The sequence below is a fragment of the Neolamprologus multifasciatus genome, chromosome 18, assembly GCF_963576455.1.
Source record: "Neolamprologus multifasciatus chromosome 18, fNeoMul1.2, whole genome shotgun sequence".
NCBI lineage: Eukaryota > Metazoa > Chordata > Actinopteri > Cichliformes > Cichlidae > Neolamprologus > Neolamprologus multifasciatus.
The window spans coordinates 22,245,529-22,264,813 of record NC_140456.1 but is presented as its reverse complement, the minus strand read 5'-3'; the positions used below and the strand labels follow the sequence as shown (position 1 = coordinate 22,264,813).

Sequence of the window (19,285 nt, the reverse complement as noted above, 5' to 3'; positions counted from 1 at the left end):
TTACCTAAACTGTCATTTATTTATTTATTTAATTTTTAATTTGTAAAATCTTGACGAACAATTTGGGAATGAAAATTATCTCGTCATTTTGCGCATCCGTCACTGAGGTGAAAATCCCAATTTGCTGAACTTTGGTGAACAAACGAGCAAGCTCTTCTCTTATTGGTCTGCAACGTTGAGATCCTAACTTTGTGACCTCCTTCACTCGCCCCCTCCACCACCCTAACCGGCCTGTGCCACGTCATTAATCTCTGTCAATCAATACTTCGATCAGGTTTATCACTAAGCGCATAAATGCAAAACCATACAGTCCGTGGGAAAACAAAGTTTATCTGTTAGGAACTCCCGCGTCCATAAACAGATACCAACTGCATTTTACACAAATTTCGCGTCACTGGACCTCACCTGTCCTGACTGTCTGCCACGCGCACACAGGTGAAGGCGCACATGCACGCGCTATCAAATGACAAAGGTTGTTCTGCTCTATGGGGGATTTTTAAATCTTCTGCAAACTATAATCATGCAGACTCAGATAAAACTCGGATACTTTGATTTTTTTGTTTTCAAATTTTTTTGTATTTAGACTCGTTGTGTTTTAAACTCTGTCAGGTAGACCGCGAGGAGGACTCTGCTCGTGTCCGCCCAATATTTTAAATACACAGATGCGCGCTCCCAGCTCTCTGGTACGAGGCTCAGCCTGCTCTTAGTGGAAGCGCTGTTGGACCAGGGATGAGATACAGCCCTGGAGAGCTCCTAGCCACATGAACGCCACGACGCCGCTGAGGCGCTCGGTCCCGTGTCTGCTTCAGACAGAACAGAACTCGTCCTCGCCTCACCGGACTGGTCGGATAATTGTTATCAATGGATTGGCATTCTAACGGGTTGGTATTTTTATTGCTCCGGCAGGGCTAGAGGGTAAGAAAGAGTGCGTGTGTTTGAGTGAGAGTGAGAGAGCGGTGAGAGGGAGAGACAGGGGGAGACGGTGGGAGGGTGGGACAAGGGAACATATATGCTTTCAGCCATGGAGCTCACCATGGAGAACCTTCACAGCGTCTCGTCACACTCCCAGGCGGGAGACCTCATGAACTCTCCGCATGCTCGGCCATCGCCGTCCCCCAGCTCTACTCCCCGGAATCTGGTCTCGCACGCTCCCGGCGCGCGGTCGGCCATGGTCTCCGGCATGCCCTCGCTTCTGGAGGGGTCTGGGGGAGACTACCGGACAGACCCGTCCGCCTTGTCCGGACACCTGCACCCGTCCATCAGCATGTGCGAAACCGGGATGAGCCTTAGCAACACATACACAACCCTGACCCCCCTGCAGCATCTACCTCCGATATCCACAGTGGCGGACAAGTTTCACCACCCGCATTCACACCACCATGCTGCCGCCCACCAACGACTCTCGGCCGGGAACGTGAGTGGGAGCTTCACGCTGATGCGGGACGACCACCGTGGTCTTACTTCCATGGGCAATCTGTACAGTCACTACTCTAAAGAAATGTCCGTGTCCGGTATGGGCCACGGCTCGCTGTCCCCGCTTTCCAGCGGGCTGGGCTCTCTGCACAACTCCCAGCAGCCGCTCTCAGCCTACGGGCCCAGCGCGCACCTCCCCGCCGACCCCAAGATGCTTTCTCCGGTGTCAGGCTTCGAGACCCACGCATCCATGCTGTCCCGAAGTGACCAAGAGCATCTGGCCAGGAGTTTAGGGGGACATGGCCACGGCATGATCTCCAACATCAGCGGCATGCATCATCACCCGCACGGTCACCTTCACTCGCAAGCAAACGGCGCAGTAATGCTGGGGGACCGGGAGAGACACGGCCATGGACCCAGCCAAGGAGTATCAGGGTCAGGCATTCAGGCCGAGGAGATCAACACTAAGGAGGTGGCACAGAGAATAACAGCAGAGCTGAAGCGCTACTCCATCCCGCAGGCCATATTCGCCCAGAGGATCTTAAGCCGGTCACAGGGCACCCTCTCGGACCTGCTACGGAACCCCAAACCTTGGAGTAAACTCAAGTCAGGACGGGAGACCTTCAGGAGGATGTGGAAGTGGCTGCAGGAGCCCGAGTTTCAGCGGATGTCTGCTCTCAGGCTAGCAGGTAATATACAATCCCTTCAGCATTATTACTTCACATAAAAAGCGTTCAGTCTTCCACCGTCGCCTCTCAAATAAAATATAAGGATTCAGCACCACGGACAGTTCAGCCAGCAAAGGTGCGCAGAGGCACAGCAGCTTCCTCAACGTAATTAACCATATTCCTTCAACCGGAAGCGAATATGATTTATTTAAAGGCAGCAAACAAATCTATTTGTGTTTCCCTCAGATCTCTTGGAATAGTTACAGTGGGATGCAAAAGTTTGGGCAACCTTGTTTATAGTCATTATTTTCCTGTATAAATCGTTGGTTGTTACAATAAAAATGTCAGTTAAAAATATCATATAGGAGACACACACAGTGATATTTGAGAAGTGAAATGAAGTTTATTGGATTTACAGAAAGTGTGCAATAATTGTTTAAATAAAATCAGACAGGTGCATAAATTTGGGCACCACAAAAAAGAAATAAAATCAATATTTAGTAGATCTGCCTTTTTCAGAAATTACAGCCTCTAAACACTTCCTATAGGTTCCAATGAGAGTCTGGATTGTGGTTGAAGGTATTTTGGACCATTCCTCTTTACAAAACATCTCTAGTTCATTCAGGTTTGATGGCTTCCGAGCATGGACAGCTCTCTTTAACTCACACCACAGATTTCAATAATATTCAGGTCTGGGCCGAGATGGCCGTTCCAGAAAGTTGTACTTGTTCCTCTGCATGAATGCCTTAGTGGATTTTGAGCAGTGTTTCGGGTCGTTGTCTTGTTGAAAGATCCAGCCCCGGCGCAGCTTCAGCTTTGTCACGGATTCCTGGACATTGGTCTCCAGAATCTGCTGATACCGAGTGGAATCCATGTGTCCCTCAACTTTGACAAGATTCCCAGTCCCTGCACTGGCCACACAGCCCCACAGCATGATGGACCACCACCATATTTTACTGTAGGTAGCAGGTGTATTTCTTGGAATGCCGTGTTCTTTTTCCTCCATGCATAACGCCCCTTGTTATGCCCAAATAACTCAATTTTAATTTCATCAGTCCACAGCACCTTATTCCAGAATGAAGCTGGCTTGTCCAAATGTGCTTTAGCAAACCTCAAGCGGCTCCATTTGTGCTGTGGGTGGAGAAAAGGCTTCTTCTGCATCACTCTCACATACAGCATCTCCTTGTGTAAAGTGCACCGAATGGTTGAACGATGCACAGTGACTCCATCTGCTGCAAGATGCTGTTGTAGGTCTTTGGTGCTGGTCTGTGGGTTGACTCTGACTGTTCTCACCATTCGTTGCTTCTGTCTATCCGAGATTTTGGTCTGCTACTTCGAGCCTTTACTTGAACTGAGCCTGTGGTCTTCCATTTTCTCAATATGTTCCTAACTGTGGAAACAGACAGCTTAAATCTCTGAGACAACTTTCTGTATCTTTCCCCTGAACAATGATGGTGAACAATCTTTGTCTTCAGGTCATTTGAGATTTGTTTTGAGACCCCCATGTTGCTACTCTTCAGAGAAATGTAAAAGATGAGGGGTCAGGGGTCACTGAGCTTACCAAGCCAATTTGAGTTCCAATAATTAGTTCTAAAGGTTTTGGAATCAATAAAATGACAACAGTGCCCAAATTTATGCACCTGCCTGATTTTGTTTAAACAATTATTGCACACTTTCTGTAAATCCAATAACTTCATTTCACTTCTCAAATATCACTGTGTGTGTCTCCTATATGATATATTTAACTGACATTTTTTATTGTAACAACCAACGACTTATACAGGAAAATAATGACTTAACAAGGTAACAAGGTTACCCAAACTTTTGCATCCCACTGTATCGCCTGATAGCGACTGCTTTGAGCACATTTGCGTCCACCACACTTGCTGTTGTAAACTAAATTTGCAGGCCTGTAGCTTTTGATCTACACACAGCAAATCGCAATTGATTCACAATAAAACCTCGAAATAGTTGTCCTCCCAAGACGCCTGTTTTACGAGCTTGTGTTTGTGCGTGCGCGCGCGCGCGCGCGCGCGCTTCGGTGGGGCTACCGGGCCAACCAGTTGCGCGCGAGAATAGCGGGGTGACCCCAGGCTGCCTGATCAATACGCCAGTTCCCACTCTCCCTTTTAAATGTGGCACACCGATCGATGCCCGTATCGGAGCTGAAAGACGCAATAACCGCAAGATTTCTCCCGCTTTTCATTTAGTGCCATGTAGCACGAGCTTTACATTTAGAACAGGGGCAGGTATGATACAGGGTTCCTTTTTAAAAATTTTTAACTCAGGACAGCAAAATGAAACTGTGATTTTCAGTGTTTTAAAATGTCAAACTTTGAATCACTAACACTCCAGTCCATTCAGAAAATTAAACATGTAGACCTAAATATTTATTTTAAAAAATGAAATATGTGAAAAATACTACTGCAGCCCATATATGGGATCACCAGATCTATTTCAAAGCAACCTTGAGCTGCACAAACTGTTCTGATGAAATATTGATTGTAAACTGGGGCGGAGATTGATAACGTGGACAAGTACAAACAAGAAAATGTAGAGAATATAGAGTTTGTGAAGCTGAAAGCCACAAAAACTAACAAAACAAATAGGAAATGTTTCCCTTCCCCCCTTTTAAAATGACATATTTGTTATGAGATGGTGCTACTGAAAGGAATAGCTGTCCAAACCAATAAGATTTCACTGTATCAGTGAAATGCTAAGATAATGCAATCCAATAAGGAAATATGGGCACAATAGATAGATAGATAGATAGATAGATAGATAGATAGATAGATAGATAGATAGATAGATAGATAGATGAGGATTAGAAGCTGAGGCTTTGAGTGTCATTAATAGTGTTGCTCTGTCCTTTCAGTGTTTGCCTGGCTTTGCACATAGGAGATCAATAAGGCCGTTTCCCCTTCCCAACCCCCTTCTCTCCCACTCCCTGGTGCTCTCCTTCTGTGTTTCTCTCTCTCCTCTCTTCTTCTCTGCAGCACATGACAATAATATCACTAATCTTTCAGTGGTTAACCTGGCAACAGGCAGACGGGCAGGTTGTTTGGCTTGAGGAGCTCGGCGCCACAGAACAAAACAAACCAAAAAAAAACAAAACAAAATGCTCAGTGGAGGAAAGGATAAATGAGAGCTAGTCAAACAATGCACTGAGCCATTTTCTATCCTCTTACCTCTTACCAGAGCCATCTCTTAATGCCCATCAAACTTACTCGTGCCATTAGAGATTAATGTCGGTATTCTTTTTCTCATATTTTCTGAGGAATCCAAATGGGAAAAACTGGAATGTACAAAACTTCAGTCAACTTGGTTTAAGTGCAGAAGCAAGAAAAGCAAAACTGACATGTGGAAAAAAGGGCTGCAGGAGCTGGGAGATGCCATTGATTGAGTAAGGGCAGGCAGGTTTGGGCTTTGTGTGAACAGCCAGATAGAGGCAGGGTAGTGAAAGGATCAATACCGACCTTAATAATTGATAAGTATAAGAGAGACGGAGGCGAGATGGGGAAGAAAGAGAGAGGCAGACAGCGGTTGTGTTAGCACTTGTAACAGCATCTTCTAGGTAAGCAAAGTCAAATCTGTGGTTAACAGCTGAGGACCACACAGCAGTCTTCCTGCCTAAACCCCACAGCACAGGGTGTGTAAGTGGTTTTCAAAAATGCTGTTTACACCCTAAACATCCTGTGAAACATCAATAGCACAGTTCTGACACCAACAAGGATGCTGTAGACTCCCACTGCTGAGAACTCGAATCAGATATTTATGAAGCCAGAAAAGAAACACGACTGTAGATTTGTAACAAGTGAAATCAGGGCTGGAAGGCTGATATCTAAAGACAAACACAAAGAGATCACAGCCTAGGACTTTGTCTTACAGTAGACAAAGGGCACCAGAGCATCCAGCTGCCTGCCGAGACAGAGTAAGTGCTTTCTGTTTAAGTCAGCGAATCCTCAAAGCAATCCAAGGTTGTGATGTCATTTGATTTTAAAGGTTGCTATGCTTTATGGGGTTTGTAATGCATCTTTATGGGAGGCCTGCAAGCACATTTCATTGAGTGCGTGTGCACACATGCATGCGCGTATGTCTGTGGGAATGCTTCCACATGCACACGTGTGTGTGTGTGTAAGACTGGGTTATAGAGTGCGTTTGCACTATACATTGTTCAGGCTTATCTGACTCGCTCTGAATCGGTATTGATTTCCTCTCTTCTGCTCTCTTCGGCTCTCTCATATTCTCTCTCTCTCCTTCCCTCTATGCCTCCCCCCTTCCTTCTTTTCTGGCTCTGTACCAGCAGAGCAGAGTCTTTGCCTCCCAGCCTTAATTCATCCCTGCTCTCTGGTCATCTCTCTCTGTAACAGACAGAACTCATTTTGAATAGCCATTCCTGGCACAGTGGTGTCAAATATTTTGACACACTGTATGACTGCGGCTTAATGTGCTGCGACTTAGATTGGCAATACAGTACACCACAAAAAGAAGCTCTATATAACTTCATAAACATTTAAAACAACCTCTAGCCAAATATTTTAATTTGCATACAAGTAATAAAAATGAGCTGGTTGTAGAATACATAGAAAAAAGATGTGCGGTAATAAGAAGGTGATGCATTTTGTTTAAGAACTGATGCCCATAAGGAGGATATGTGGTTGAAATATATCAAATTTACCTTCTTTAGAGTAGAAATCAGGACTTGTGTTAAATAATAAACACATAAATAAACATCTGTTAGTAGTTTCTTAATTATCCATTTGCAGCACCTTGTTTTGTTAAACCTTATGTTGCTCATGGCAGTTTGTAAAAGGCCTGGTGGTGCTGAAAGGACAGCTCCTTCTAATCCCTCACAGCAGCATTTCGGAGTTAAAGGTGCAAACACCCAACCAATAAAACTGCATTAGTCAGGACTGAATTACAGCTTTTCAGCTCTGACCTTTTAATCTTTTTAGCTCTTTCTTACAAGTTATCACAAATTAAACTGACTTGACTTTAGAGTCCCTGCAGATGTTCTGTGTGTCAGAGAGCGTTTGTCTCGGAGATATGTGTAAGCCAGAACTCATTTTATCGTTATCTAGGATTTCCCTTTAATTTGAGTAGAAAATGTGTTCATTAAGCCAAACGGCCGAGAAGAGAAATAGTCCTTGTTTATAGGGACCGGATAATAATATCATTCATAAGTTACAGTACACCAGGTATTTTTAAGTGCTTGAAAAATATTTTTGGTTAGTTTGTGTTTGTGTGTTTGTGTTGTTACAGACGGGACACTGCTTACTAAATCAGAGACATGTTGTGCAGTTTTTTTTTTTGTTTTTTTTTTTTTTGCTTTTATTACATCAAAGGCTGAGATTATATTAAACTTTCGCAATAATAACTAATAACGCGATAAACACACAGGAAAAAAGAAACAGAGAGATCACTTTGAAGGCTCAATAATTAAAGCTTGAATATAAAGTTTTAAATGAATCAGTCATCATCGAAGAAATAAAGTTCTACTAGATTAAACAACGGCTTGATTGTAAGTCTTTCTAAGCGTTTCGGGAACATTTCCCAGCGGCTTCTTTGTAGCTTAGTTTACAAAGATTTATTCGTTTTGTTCTCCTTTATTCGCCGTGTTCAGGGTCTCAAAAAACTGTCGAAATATTTGATTGAGGCTTGTGCTCCGTGGAGAGAATGCTGCATTTAGTTTTTACGTTTTTAAAATAAAAACACAAATCTTAGAAAAACGAAGAGGCGCAAAACTTGGTTTACAGGGCTTACATGACTTTTATGGACTACGAGACAGGATCTAATAGTCTGTAAAGCTGCCGATCACTAGTCTCAACAGGACAACACGGGCTTTAGCTGAGAAATAAACGACAGCTTTCAAATAAGCCAATCCTAATCAATCGAGGGTAGCCCGTTTTAAAGGACGAAGAGGCGGTTTGGTTTCAGCCTTGCGCAGTGTTGTGGTGGGAGCAGGGGTCATTCGGGCGCTTTACTTCCCTGCAATGCAATGAATAGGCCTATAGCTTGATCAATATAATCAATAACCGTACATCTGAGGAGGTGTGACACAGAGTGATTGACACCAAACTGTTTCTCGCCTGCAGTAGTCCGTCCAGGGCGGGAGAGGGCCCGTCTCACCGCACACAAAGCCCGATCTCATCCGTCCGTCCAGGCGTCGACTAGCAGCAGCACGGTGCGGTTAGTTCACCGTCTGCCCCTCACGCCCCACCTGCACACACACACACACACACACACACACACACACACACACACACACACACACACACACACACACACACACACACACACACACACACACAGGTAAGACACACAATACTCTCCTGTAACATTAAACGAGTTTCCTTGTGCATTTTCATTTTCCCAAATCAAAGGAAACACAGACCAGAGAAGATCTTTTAATTCTAACTCACATCCACTTATTGGCTTTCATCTCTCGAGGCTTGAGGACATAAAGCTGATGAGATCGGAGGATCTCATGTTTCCTCCTGCACACTGAACATTTCAATGCACACCAGCTAGAAAGTCTTCACACGAAAACTCTATTCGTACACGACTACCTAAAATGTGTTTTTACCTCTTGTTGTTTCCAATTGACATTTACTGTGCAGAGTTTTTGGCAAGAAAGTTTCCAGATGCTCGCCTTAAATCTCATTTTAACACAGGATCAGGAGCTACAGGAGCCAGTCACGAGTGGTGTGCGTGACAGGTGTGGGACCTCTAAAGTCAAGCAGCTAAAGTTTAGAAACAAAACAGAATGAGTGTATATCAGTCCAATCAATTTTAATCGGGTAATTGGCGATTTATTTATGTTATTCTAAGCAGAGTGTTGAAACGTGTAGGTTCGCGCATGTGTGCACACTTACTGCCCACTTGCGCATATTCACACACACTGAAAGGGAAAGCAGAGACAGCAGCCACCGGCAGCCACAGTCATAAAGCCGAGGTGCTCTTAAACGAGGCACAAGTGCAGCTTAACACACCGAACGGCCAGCGAGTTCATCTCTGGATCAGTAAACGGTTGAGATTAAACAAAGTGGCGGTTGCCCTGATACCTTTGGCACCGCTGACACCAGGGACATATGAAAGAGATGACATGCGCAACTGCCACTTGAGACTGCTTGTCTCTTCGGAAAAGCCCATTTAGTAATGAGACACACTAAAGATAACCAATAACAGTTTGGTTCTTGTCTCAAGAGAGGCCGCTTTAATGAGTAGCCCCCACTTTTCCTTCCCTGTGGTCCCGTGTTTCTTACCGCGGCAAGGGACGTTCAAGGAGTCTCATTTGAAATTGATTGATTATCTGAGATATGCACTGACCATTGCGGGCCCAGGCCTAGTGCTAACTCCTCGGCAGATGTGTTTTGCAGGCACTGCACACAGGCCTCTGTGCTGCAGAGCAGCATCTGAGCTGATGGAGGAGACCCAGAGTGGTGTTGGCATTGTAAAATGGCCGGTAGCACAAGTTGTTCGAAAACAGGCATTACATATTAAATTATCACTATATTAGCACTAGCATTCAGTCATTACATTAGGGAGTATTGAGTTTGGTTTGAGACAGCACTTAGAGAGCCTTCAGGAGATTCTGGCATGGCTGGGCCTGAACCAATTGAATAAACGTTCCATGAAATGGTTCTGAAGTGCGGATCAATCAATATGGGGGCTATCAATCCGGGGGCAAATTAAAACAATTGAGAAAAACAACAAGAGGAAAAGAGTTGAGGAAGTCTTGAGGAGGGATGGAGGATACAATGCAGGGACGAGCACATAACCTACATTCAGCTGAGGAAAAATATCTTGGTAATTGTGCTTTGCTTGCAGTAACAAAGCGTGAACAATGACCATTCGCACACATGCACGCGCGCAGTCATGCATACACATGTGCACATTTATATTGATCCCCACCTCACAGTCAAATCTGTTTACTGCTGTTGTCTAAACCTGCTGTAAAGTCATCAATCATTTGCATACACCACCACCTCCACACTGCAGCCAGTCGTATTTATCTTCTGCCCCCACCCCCACCTTTCCTTCTTCTCATTCTTTCCCTGCACACACACACACACACACACACACACACACACACACACACACACTGACAATCATCCAGCACTGGCACTGGGGTAAATATCAGTGATCATTCCTTGGCGCTTTTTAAGGCACATCCCCAAACTCAATCTCGTGCACGCGCACACACTTTATATGGCCTAAAAACTATGTAATCAGTGACCTATCTGAGACCCCCCCCCCCCATTCAAAAGCACCCAGACTGGATGACTGCCACATTTTCTTTGTTCTTCCAAAGATTAACAATTTCTTCTCATCTGTCTGTCACAAGGCGCGTTCGCGAGCTACACTCCCCAGCCCGAGTGCACGTCCCCCCCAATACACACACACACGCGCGTGCCCACATACACACCACCGAGTTCTTGCGGATCGATGGGGATCGATCGGGTGGGGAAGGGAGCCCTGATTACTGGACCACGTGTTCGGGAGAAAACCGCGGAAAATCGATCATTGCAGCTTTTTAGGGCAGCAGAACAGAACAGACTCCCTCTAGTCTCCACAGCCAGAGCCGAGCCTACTGACGGTGCATCCAGGCACGGCAGACCGCTTCTTTGTCAGCATTTCACATCTCCACCAGTTTCAGCAAGGCACTCACACATCCACGATCACACTACTCTATTCACCATAACCGCGTTATTTCTATTAGTCACAAATCAAGCCTAATTGTTTACATACATAAATACTTCACATCCGCATGCAGGTGAGTTATAACTCAGGCCTGCACAGGTTTTAGACATATTTCCCTCTCCTCGGAGCCTGACGGTTTATCTCATGTCACCACACATCTGAAATAAACGTCTAGAGATACTTCAGATCCGTCTCAATGAGCAAGATGTTTACTCCTCTGAGTGTTACTGTTCATGTTATGTTCTGCTGCAGCACCAGGTAGTAACCAACGAGAATATGTAGTGTAGCATTCAGGAACAGTAAGAGATCTGAGTGCTCATTTTCAGTCCTGTTATTAATATAAATGGTGCAAGAAAAACCCCGCTTAATTAACCAAGTCTCAAATTTGACTTGAACAGGGGAAGACACGGCACAGCTTAAAGATAAGGCCGCTGTTAGCAAGTTTCACCTTCGCTAAATTTGTGATTTAAATGGACAAAACTAGACCTGTTCGGAAATCAATCTCAACACTTAGAGCGTGTTTGGCAACCTAAATAGCAATAATATTGGATTTTAAATGCGGAACATTAGTTTGGAAATCTACAAAAACTCTGTCATTGATATCAGGATAACCCCACCTGAAACAGAAACCTGTGAGGTTTAGATATTATTTTAATATAGTTTAATATCTTCTCACTCAGAAGGCAGCCCGTAGTATAGACTCAATCACATTTTAAATATTTAAATTCGATCTGCACCTCTCCTCTCTGTCTTCCTGCTTCTCATTCTTTCTTTTGTAGCTTGCGCATGCTCCTGTTTCACACACACAGAGTAATCTGTTCCCATAATGTGCCCTTTTCAAATAGCCAATTAGGAATCGTGATACAGGCCTAAACACATTCCGCTTAAGCATCAGGACTTCATCATCACACTGAAACATGATCATAAATAACCACTTTTAAACTTTTTGGTTCTACACTCTGCTTTTTGTTGCTATTTTTTGGAACTTTTTGTTCCCTAAGTATTATGTTAAATGTATAAATTATCTGTATCATATGTATTTTGTGCTCCACTATATGTGACACATATATAACATGTTATTCTTCTCTCCCTTCCTCCCTTTATCCGTCTCCTTCTTCTCTCCAGCATGTAAACGCAAGGAGGAGGACCGAGGACGGGAGCGGAACCAGGTGCCAAAGAAGCAGCGACTGGTCTTCACCGACCTGCAGCGTCGCACCTTGGTAGCCATCTTCAGAGAGAACCGCCGGCCCTCCAAGGAGATGCAGCTCACCATCTCCCAGCAGCTGGGCCTGGAGCTCTCCACCGTCTCCAACTTCTTCATGAACTCACGCCGCCGATGTCCAGAGCGCTGGGACGCAGAGGATCACAGTCTCGTGGCGCACGGCCACGTGCACACACCCCACGGAAACAGCAGCAGCAGCAACAACAACAATAACGGCGCCTCACCAATCGAACCCGGTACCTCCTCTGCTGTTTCCTTCTCCAAGGCCTGACGTCTGCAGGACGGATGTAGAGAGAATGGAGGGTTCCTTACCGCTAAGACTCTCCGTCACTGCAGAGCTACCGAGCGCTGTGGCTTCAGACCACTCAACTGATCCATCTGTTCAGAGTACCGAGGACTCTGTGCAGATGGATCAGACCTTCTCGGTGTTATCTTTTGACCCGACTCTTAGGGGCTAACATGCATTTTCAAAATGTGACTCTTGAAACCAAAGATCCAACAACCACATGTAGCCGTCAGGAAAAAAAAAAAATCATCCTGAAAAACCAAAGAGCATCCATTTACACTAACCGCGCTGTGGGTGTACGTGGAAACATGGAAAGGAGAGAAAGAGAGAGAGAGGGTTTTGCGTCAGGAAACAAGTAGCTTTAAAGACAGCAGGCCTGGAGAGGTCTTCACAAATAATCATACAGCAGGTGTATCTGTAGGCCTGCGATCAGCTACACCCGCGTTTCAGTGCCACGCTGAGACTGATTGAGAGGTGCGTTTATGTGTGACGTATATGTGAAACGATCTCCGCAGGTCATCCGCTACCTGTGCATCGCCCACAGTGGGGGTGTATTATTATTATTATGATTATTATTATTACTATTCCTCCGCAGCCACTCAGCCCGCTGCACGTCGGAGTAACAGCGCCATCTGCTGCCCAGTCTAACCACACGCCAACCTGTTCTCAGCGCGCTGGCGTTGCTCCCCACACAGCTGCAGATTGAACACCCAGAGAACCAAACAGGAGGAGAAATGGTTCAAACACACTCATCCAAACATCCAATGACACACATGCTGAATGTTTGCTTCTTTATATACACTGAGTGGCTTGCACGGCCACAGACTGCATAGTCACTTGAAAGGTTATTTTCAGGTTACAAAAAGGAGAACAATCAAACAGGGATGACATGCCACACATAAAAAAAAGGTGTTGTCCTCGAGTGAAGGGAGTGAGGGAAGGTGGGTGCATTCTGTTCTAGCGGCCAAACACAGAGGTCAAATGTCACAATATAGGATCCTGAGTGCCAATGATGTTTGCCTCTTTATGATAATCAGAGAACAGACGCAGCCCACTTAGTCCCCCCCACCCCCAGTGTGCCCTGCAGTGTCTGGTCTGTGTCATTACACACCTACAAATTGTGAGCACTATATGGCACGTTTGCCTATTTCATACCTCAGAAAAAAAAACTAAAAAAAGAAAAGAAAAGAAAAACATTGATGTGATCCACATGAAACACAATGGAAATGTCTGTAAATAATCTTTAATTTCATCTCTCTTTCTCTCTGTCTTATCTATTCTCAATTTATCTACTCTCTTGATATGTGTCTTTCTTTCATTTTCTTTTCCCCCCTCCCCAACTAATTGATGCGGGTAATAATAGTACCATAGACACATGGTTTCTTTCTCGTGACTATTGTGCTATGTCGTGCTGAAACAATATATAAAGAAGCACCTTGTTGACAAAATGTAAGAACTTAAAAAAAAAAAAAAAAATGAAACAGAATCAAAACAGACAAATCATCATGTCATAGACTGATCCTATGCACAGACAAGGAAGGGATACCAAACAGAGACAAACTGTGCATATTTGTGAATATCTGTTTGATGGAACAAACGGACTGCGTGGATGTGAAGGACCTCTTCCTTGATCTTTAAACTTTGACCTCTTTGAAATGGACAGTCACTGCATTCCTCTGCTGATTGTTTTCTTTTGTCACCATATGAATTGCCAGATTTTTTTGTGTCTTTTTATAACATTTTTTTCTCTGTGTGTATGTGTGTATGTGTGGGCAAAGCCACTTGTTGTGTAGCATCTTCTAGCGGGAGATAATCATATAAGGGAGGAGACACAGACAGGAGGAGGAAGGGTGAAGCAGGGAAGGCGGGAGCATCAGAGGCCCATCATGAGACTGGAAGGTAGCAAGGGATTCCTCCATAAACCCATAAACTGGGAGGTGTAGTGCACGGAAACAGGTTGTTGTTATTTGGGAATGATTTTGGAGTCTAGACGGAGGAAAACTGCATTTAAAAAAAAAAAAGTTAAAACCCAAAGCAGAGTGTCGGTGAGGGAAATGTGTGTGTGTGTGGCTACCTCGCAGAAAATAACCAGACAGTGACCCAGTCGTAAATACCAAAGATAATCCACACCTGCTGTGTTCACACTGGACCTGGGATGTACACACACACACACACACACACATGCAGAGTTGCAGACAGATGCAGATTTGGATGCACGCACTTCCACGGAGCAGTCGTGCTGCATAGCAAACACAGCCTGTTTGTTATGTGGGAAGAGTTGAGTGCCTTTTTCCTTCAACCAGGGGATGGACTGCTCTGATCACACACAAATATGCACACACATGTTTAAATGAGGGGGAGTAGGGGGGACACACTGGGTGAAGGGGGTGCAGCACTGGAGGGGTCCTCGTGATATTAAAGGGCCACTTTTTCGGACTCTCGGCACTTCTTTTCACACGGTGAGGGGAAACGATCGCTTGCCATTCCGTTTTTTTTTTTTACACACCGACGAGATCATATCATCTCACCAAGTCCTCTTTTCACGATACACACACACGCACAAACACTCCTCCCAGAGATATTTTTGTGTCATTTGTAATCCGAGAGTCGGCGTGTGTGTGTGTGTGTGTGTATTTAACTGTTTACAAAGCCCTTCACTCCTGCTCTTTCCTGTCTCTCGTTGGCCACCATTTCAATTTAACTGGTCTGAAAACAGAAAAAAACAGAAACCAAAAAAATATATATATGAAAGAAACCTTCCATCTCCTGTCGACACATGATGCACATTGGTGATCCTCCCCCGCTCCCCCCTCTTTGCTGGTCCCTCTTTCCAGGGTAGCATTACAACAAGGCAGGCATGTGTAGACAGTTCATCTTGATATACCTCAAATCTTGACTGTAAAAGTTAATGTAGTGAAACAATAAGGACAATGTTTAGCAATGAGCGTGACATTAAAGTCACAACAAAACGATTGTTTGGGGGGTTTTATTTAGAATTTCTATGAAACAAAGTGTGGAGTTTAAGCTGGTTTTTGGTTTGACAGCTTTCCAGTTTTTTATTTGTTCCTTTTAAATTGTGTGTAGATTTGAACGGAGTCCTTTTTTTAGACTGAAAGAAGGGGCATGACATGGGTGTAGAAAAGTGCATAAGGGATAAAAAAAGAGGCAATGACACAATACACATGCAGCAAAAGAAAAGAAGAAATCGATATATAACAACACATCAAAGACAGAATGATTTCTGTTTTGCATCATTTTCTTTTTGTTCGTTTGTGTTTGAAAATTGTTTCCTATGTGTGTTGAAGTGATTCACATATTAAAACAAAAAGAACAAACCAAAGCACCTCTGTCATTTAGGAGTGGGACGAGCGATTCTTTTTATGCATGGATCCTATATTAGTGTATATAACCTGCGGGATGAACTGTACCTCCACAGGTGGAGGTGAGGGGGAGAAACTGGGGGGAAAACAAACTAAAGACAAACAAACAAAAAAAGCTGGGTTATGGTTTTCAAGTACATTCTTTTTACCCTTGTGTGTTTTATGTGCTGTTTGTGTATTTGTATAAAATATGTATATTTGTATGTCTTTGAGATTCATTACTGTGTGTTTCCCCCTCTTGTTGTAACCTTTCCCTTTGTGTCCAGTAGTCCCTGCACTTCCATCTCTATATATCTTCATTTCATACCACAGGCGCGAGTGTGAGTGTGTGGAGTTTCTCTGCTTTATTTTTCTGCATTTAATCTAAATTTGATCACCCTGGCTGTTTGTCTGCTTTAGGAAACAGTCGAAGCTGAAACAAACAGACAGCCAGGCAGCTGAAATACGCTTCCTTCCAGTGTTTTAAAATGGCGTCATTTGCTTTTTCCTTCAGTCAGACCTTAGAGCTCTTGAAGCCCCAGTGTCGATGTTCTCTCGCTCTTCCCTTACCAATCAATCAATCAGAGCCAAGTGTCTTTGTGATGGTAGAGACAATCAATTTCAAATAGAACGGAGACAAAAAAAAAGAGGAAAGATGAAGGGACAGAGAAAGAGAGTGATGGAGGAGGGCAGAGAAACTGACTGCACAAGAGAGATGGGAGCAGAGGGGGAGTGATACTTTCAGTCTGTTTGTGTGTGTTTGTGTGTGTGTGTGTGCATGATCACCTTTAACCTCTGCAGAGTGACCTTTACGGTGGGGGTCGAGGCACCCTGGACCCTCCCCCGGCAATGAGCGAGCTAGTGGTGGGGATCTGACTTGTTAAGTGGACATCTAATCGAAGATGTTGATCAAATGCCTGCACACATGTGCGCAGCGCACACACACGCACACATGAACACAGATGCATGCGACCATCAAGCAGAGAGCCTTTCCTCTGATCCTGATCTCAGTGATACAGTGAGGGTGGTGTCAGTCATGTGGGTCTGCCTTCAGCTTTTGGAGGAAGACTCAAGTAATAACTCGAGCAAATAATACACAAGGTGAAAACCAGTGTTGGTAAATTGTGTGTTTTGACGAAAACAAATAAAGAACGAAGCAATTAGATGACTGATGTTCTACTTTTGTGTGATGCTCTTTACTATCTACTGTGGTACTCTGCTGCCACCTGGTGGCTCAGAAATGGTCGTGTTTGTTAGAAAATGTTTGATCAGAAACCAGAAGGAGGGTCCTCAATTTACAGCTTCTCTCTACTCAGGTCAAATATCTCCAAATTCTTATTCTCCAGAGATCAACCATCACCCCCTTTGTTTTTGTTTTTTACACTTATAGTAAGTAAGGATTTAAACTTAAACAGGTAAGTTTAAAAAGTGCCCACTGTGCATTTAAACATGCACTAACAAAACAAACCTCACATCTTTACACAAAATAGACAAAAGTAAAGGCTCTAAAAATGTCTACAATGTAATATGGAATGGTTGTAACATTTTCTGTAATTTGGTTTTCCTGACTTTGCTGTACAATTTAGAGATGGTGGCTCTGACAAAAACTGGAGATGGAGCTGGAGGTGGCAGAGTTAAAGCCGTTGGGAGCGATGGAGAAGATTAGAAATGAGTATATAAGAAAGGTTTGGAGACAAAATTAGAGGCAAGGCTGAGATGGTTTGAACATGTGCAGAAGAAGGATAGTGGATATACTGGACAAAGGATGTTCAGTGTGGAGCTGCTAGGCAGGAGGACAAGAGGAAGACCATGGATGTAGTGAAAAAGGACATTAGAGGAAGATGATTGTCTCTGGCGACCCCTAAAGGCAGCAGCTGGAGGAAGAAAAGGAAGAACTCCCTGACTTTGTTGTATTGATTTTCTAAATTAATTTAAACATGCTGACATCTAAAATATTTAAACTTGTATAAAGTCCAAGATAAATATTATAAGATAAATATTAAAAAAATATTAAAGCTAACAGTGCATATATAAAATAAGGGTTTGTTTCCATCCGTGCTCAGTTTCAGGTCTCCAGAAGTTGAGTCATCCATCCTTAAAATAAACACAGATGACAGAGAAGCAGCATACAACCCGATGATGATATCACATCAAAGCTAAGATTTGCTTCACTGCACATGATGCAAAATTGAGTTTTTCTTGTGGAAAATCTAGACTGAGCCCATCCAAATAAATAAATGTACATAAATTAAAAAAAAAAAAAATCAGAACGTGATGTTTTTCTGAATCTTTGTCAATGATGGGAATAACGGCATTACAAGTAACGGAGTTAATCTAACTAATTACTATTACTATCGTTACAACGGCGTTACCGTTACTAACAAGAAAATGCGGTGTGGTCGCGTTACTATTTTTTAACAAACAGACGGTTGAAGCTGTGTTCAGTTTACCATAATCTGGGCGCTACAGCTTTAAGCAGCTGCACGGGCTCCCGCGGATGGCAATCACTTTCTGCGATCACTTAGCCAATCACACGACCACTTTAAGATGACAAAGCAACAAGGTGATATATAACAGTTTTTAAATTGTGTTTTTTCCTCAATAGTTTCGTCATGTTTGCTGTCTAAGGACAGCGCTAGCAAGCCTCTCTGCTTATGACCAAAAAAACCAAACAAAAAAACCAAACAAAAAACAGCCTGTTCGTTTTGGTGGAAAAATGCACCATGTCAACCAGTCAAAAAATGATATGGCAACATGATATTGACCCTGTGCACGAGAAAATGCTAACTTCCTGGTTTGAGACCGGATGTGGGGTTGTGCATTTCCGGTAGCTTTACTTTGCGGTCAATCGCTACTGCGAAGATATACTCCAAAATCATGTCCAAAACTCGAAAACGGAAAGATCACGTTAAGTTACAAAGAGGAGAAGGTGGGAACACTCACCACTGTTGTGTCATAAAAAAATCTAATGATCAACTTTGAAGTTTAAAGAGTTTAGATCGATCAGTTGTTTACATCACTCAACACAAGCAGAACTGCATCACCCCATGCAGAAGACACATCGTCCACATTCAGAAGCACATATCTGTATAGTGACAGGTAAATGTTCAGCATTCAAACTACAGGTGAACAATAGTCAAACCAGATGTTTCCCGTTATGTCGATATCAGCTAGTCAAGTACACACCTACACAGCATGTTAACAAACCGTGAAAAAAAAGCCACACAAAAAATGAATGATTGCTGGTAAGGGTTTCTATACATTAGTATTTACAAGGGTATGTTGTGACTTACCTTCAAAATTACAGCGGTCCCTCGCTATAACGCGGTTCACCTTTCACCTCGCTGTTTCGCAGCTTTTTTAGTGCAAGTTTGCATGCTTATTTTTTTACATCACATTGTGTCCTGCGTCCTGATCGCTGCAGACGATCTCCTCCGTCTCTCCTGTACAGTACAGAATCGCTGCATCGCTGGCTACCAGTGTAACTCTGAAGTGCAGTACTGTATGTCCACGATGTCCACGAAACGTTTTGCACCGTCAAAAAATAAAATTGGCTACTTGATTTCACCTATCGCTGGTTATTTTTAGAACATAACACCCGCGATAAATGAAGGACAGCTGAGAAATATAACAT

General features: G+C 43.7%; 1 protein-coding gene across 3 annotated transcripts; it reads left to right on the top strand.

The window, feature by feature from the left end:
- Positions 1-690: 690 nt before the first annotated feature.
- On the top strand, positions 691-15,499 carry onecut3b (one cut homeobox 3b). 3 transcript variants are annotated; one of them, XM_085141739.1, is made up of 3 exons: positions 691-2,102; positions 8,177-8,265; positions 11,910-12,121. In XM_085141739.1, the coding sequence occupies exons 1-3, from the start codon at positions 1,010-1,012 to the stop codon at positions 12,006-12,008; spliced, it is 1,281 nt and encodes a 426-aa protein (XP_084997865.1). In that variant the 5' UTR covers positions 691-1,009; the 3' UTR covers positions 12,009-12,121. The 3 variants fall into 3 exon arrangements, with proteins under 3 accessions (XP_084997865.1, XP_084997863.1, XP_084997864.1); XM_085141737.1 differs by lacking the exon at positions 8,177-8,265 and having other exon boundaries at positions 692-2,102; positions 11,910-15,499; XM_085141738.1 differs by lacking the exon at positions 11,910-12,121 and having other exon boundaries at positions 694-2,102; positions 8,177-8,399.
- Positions 15,500-19,285: the final 3,786 nt, after the last annotated feature.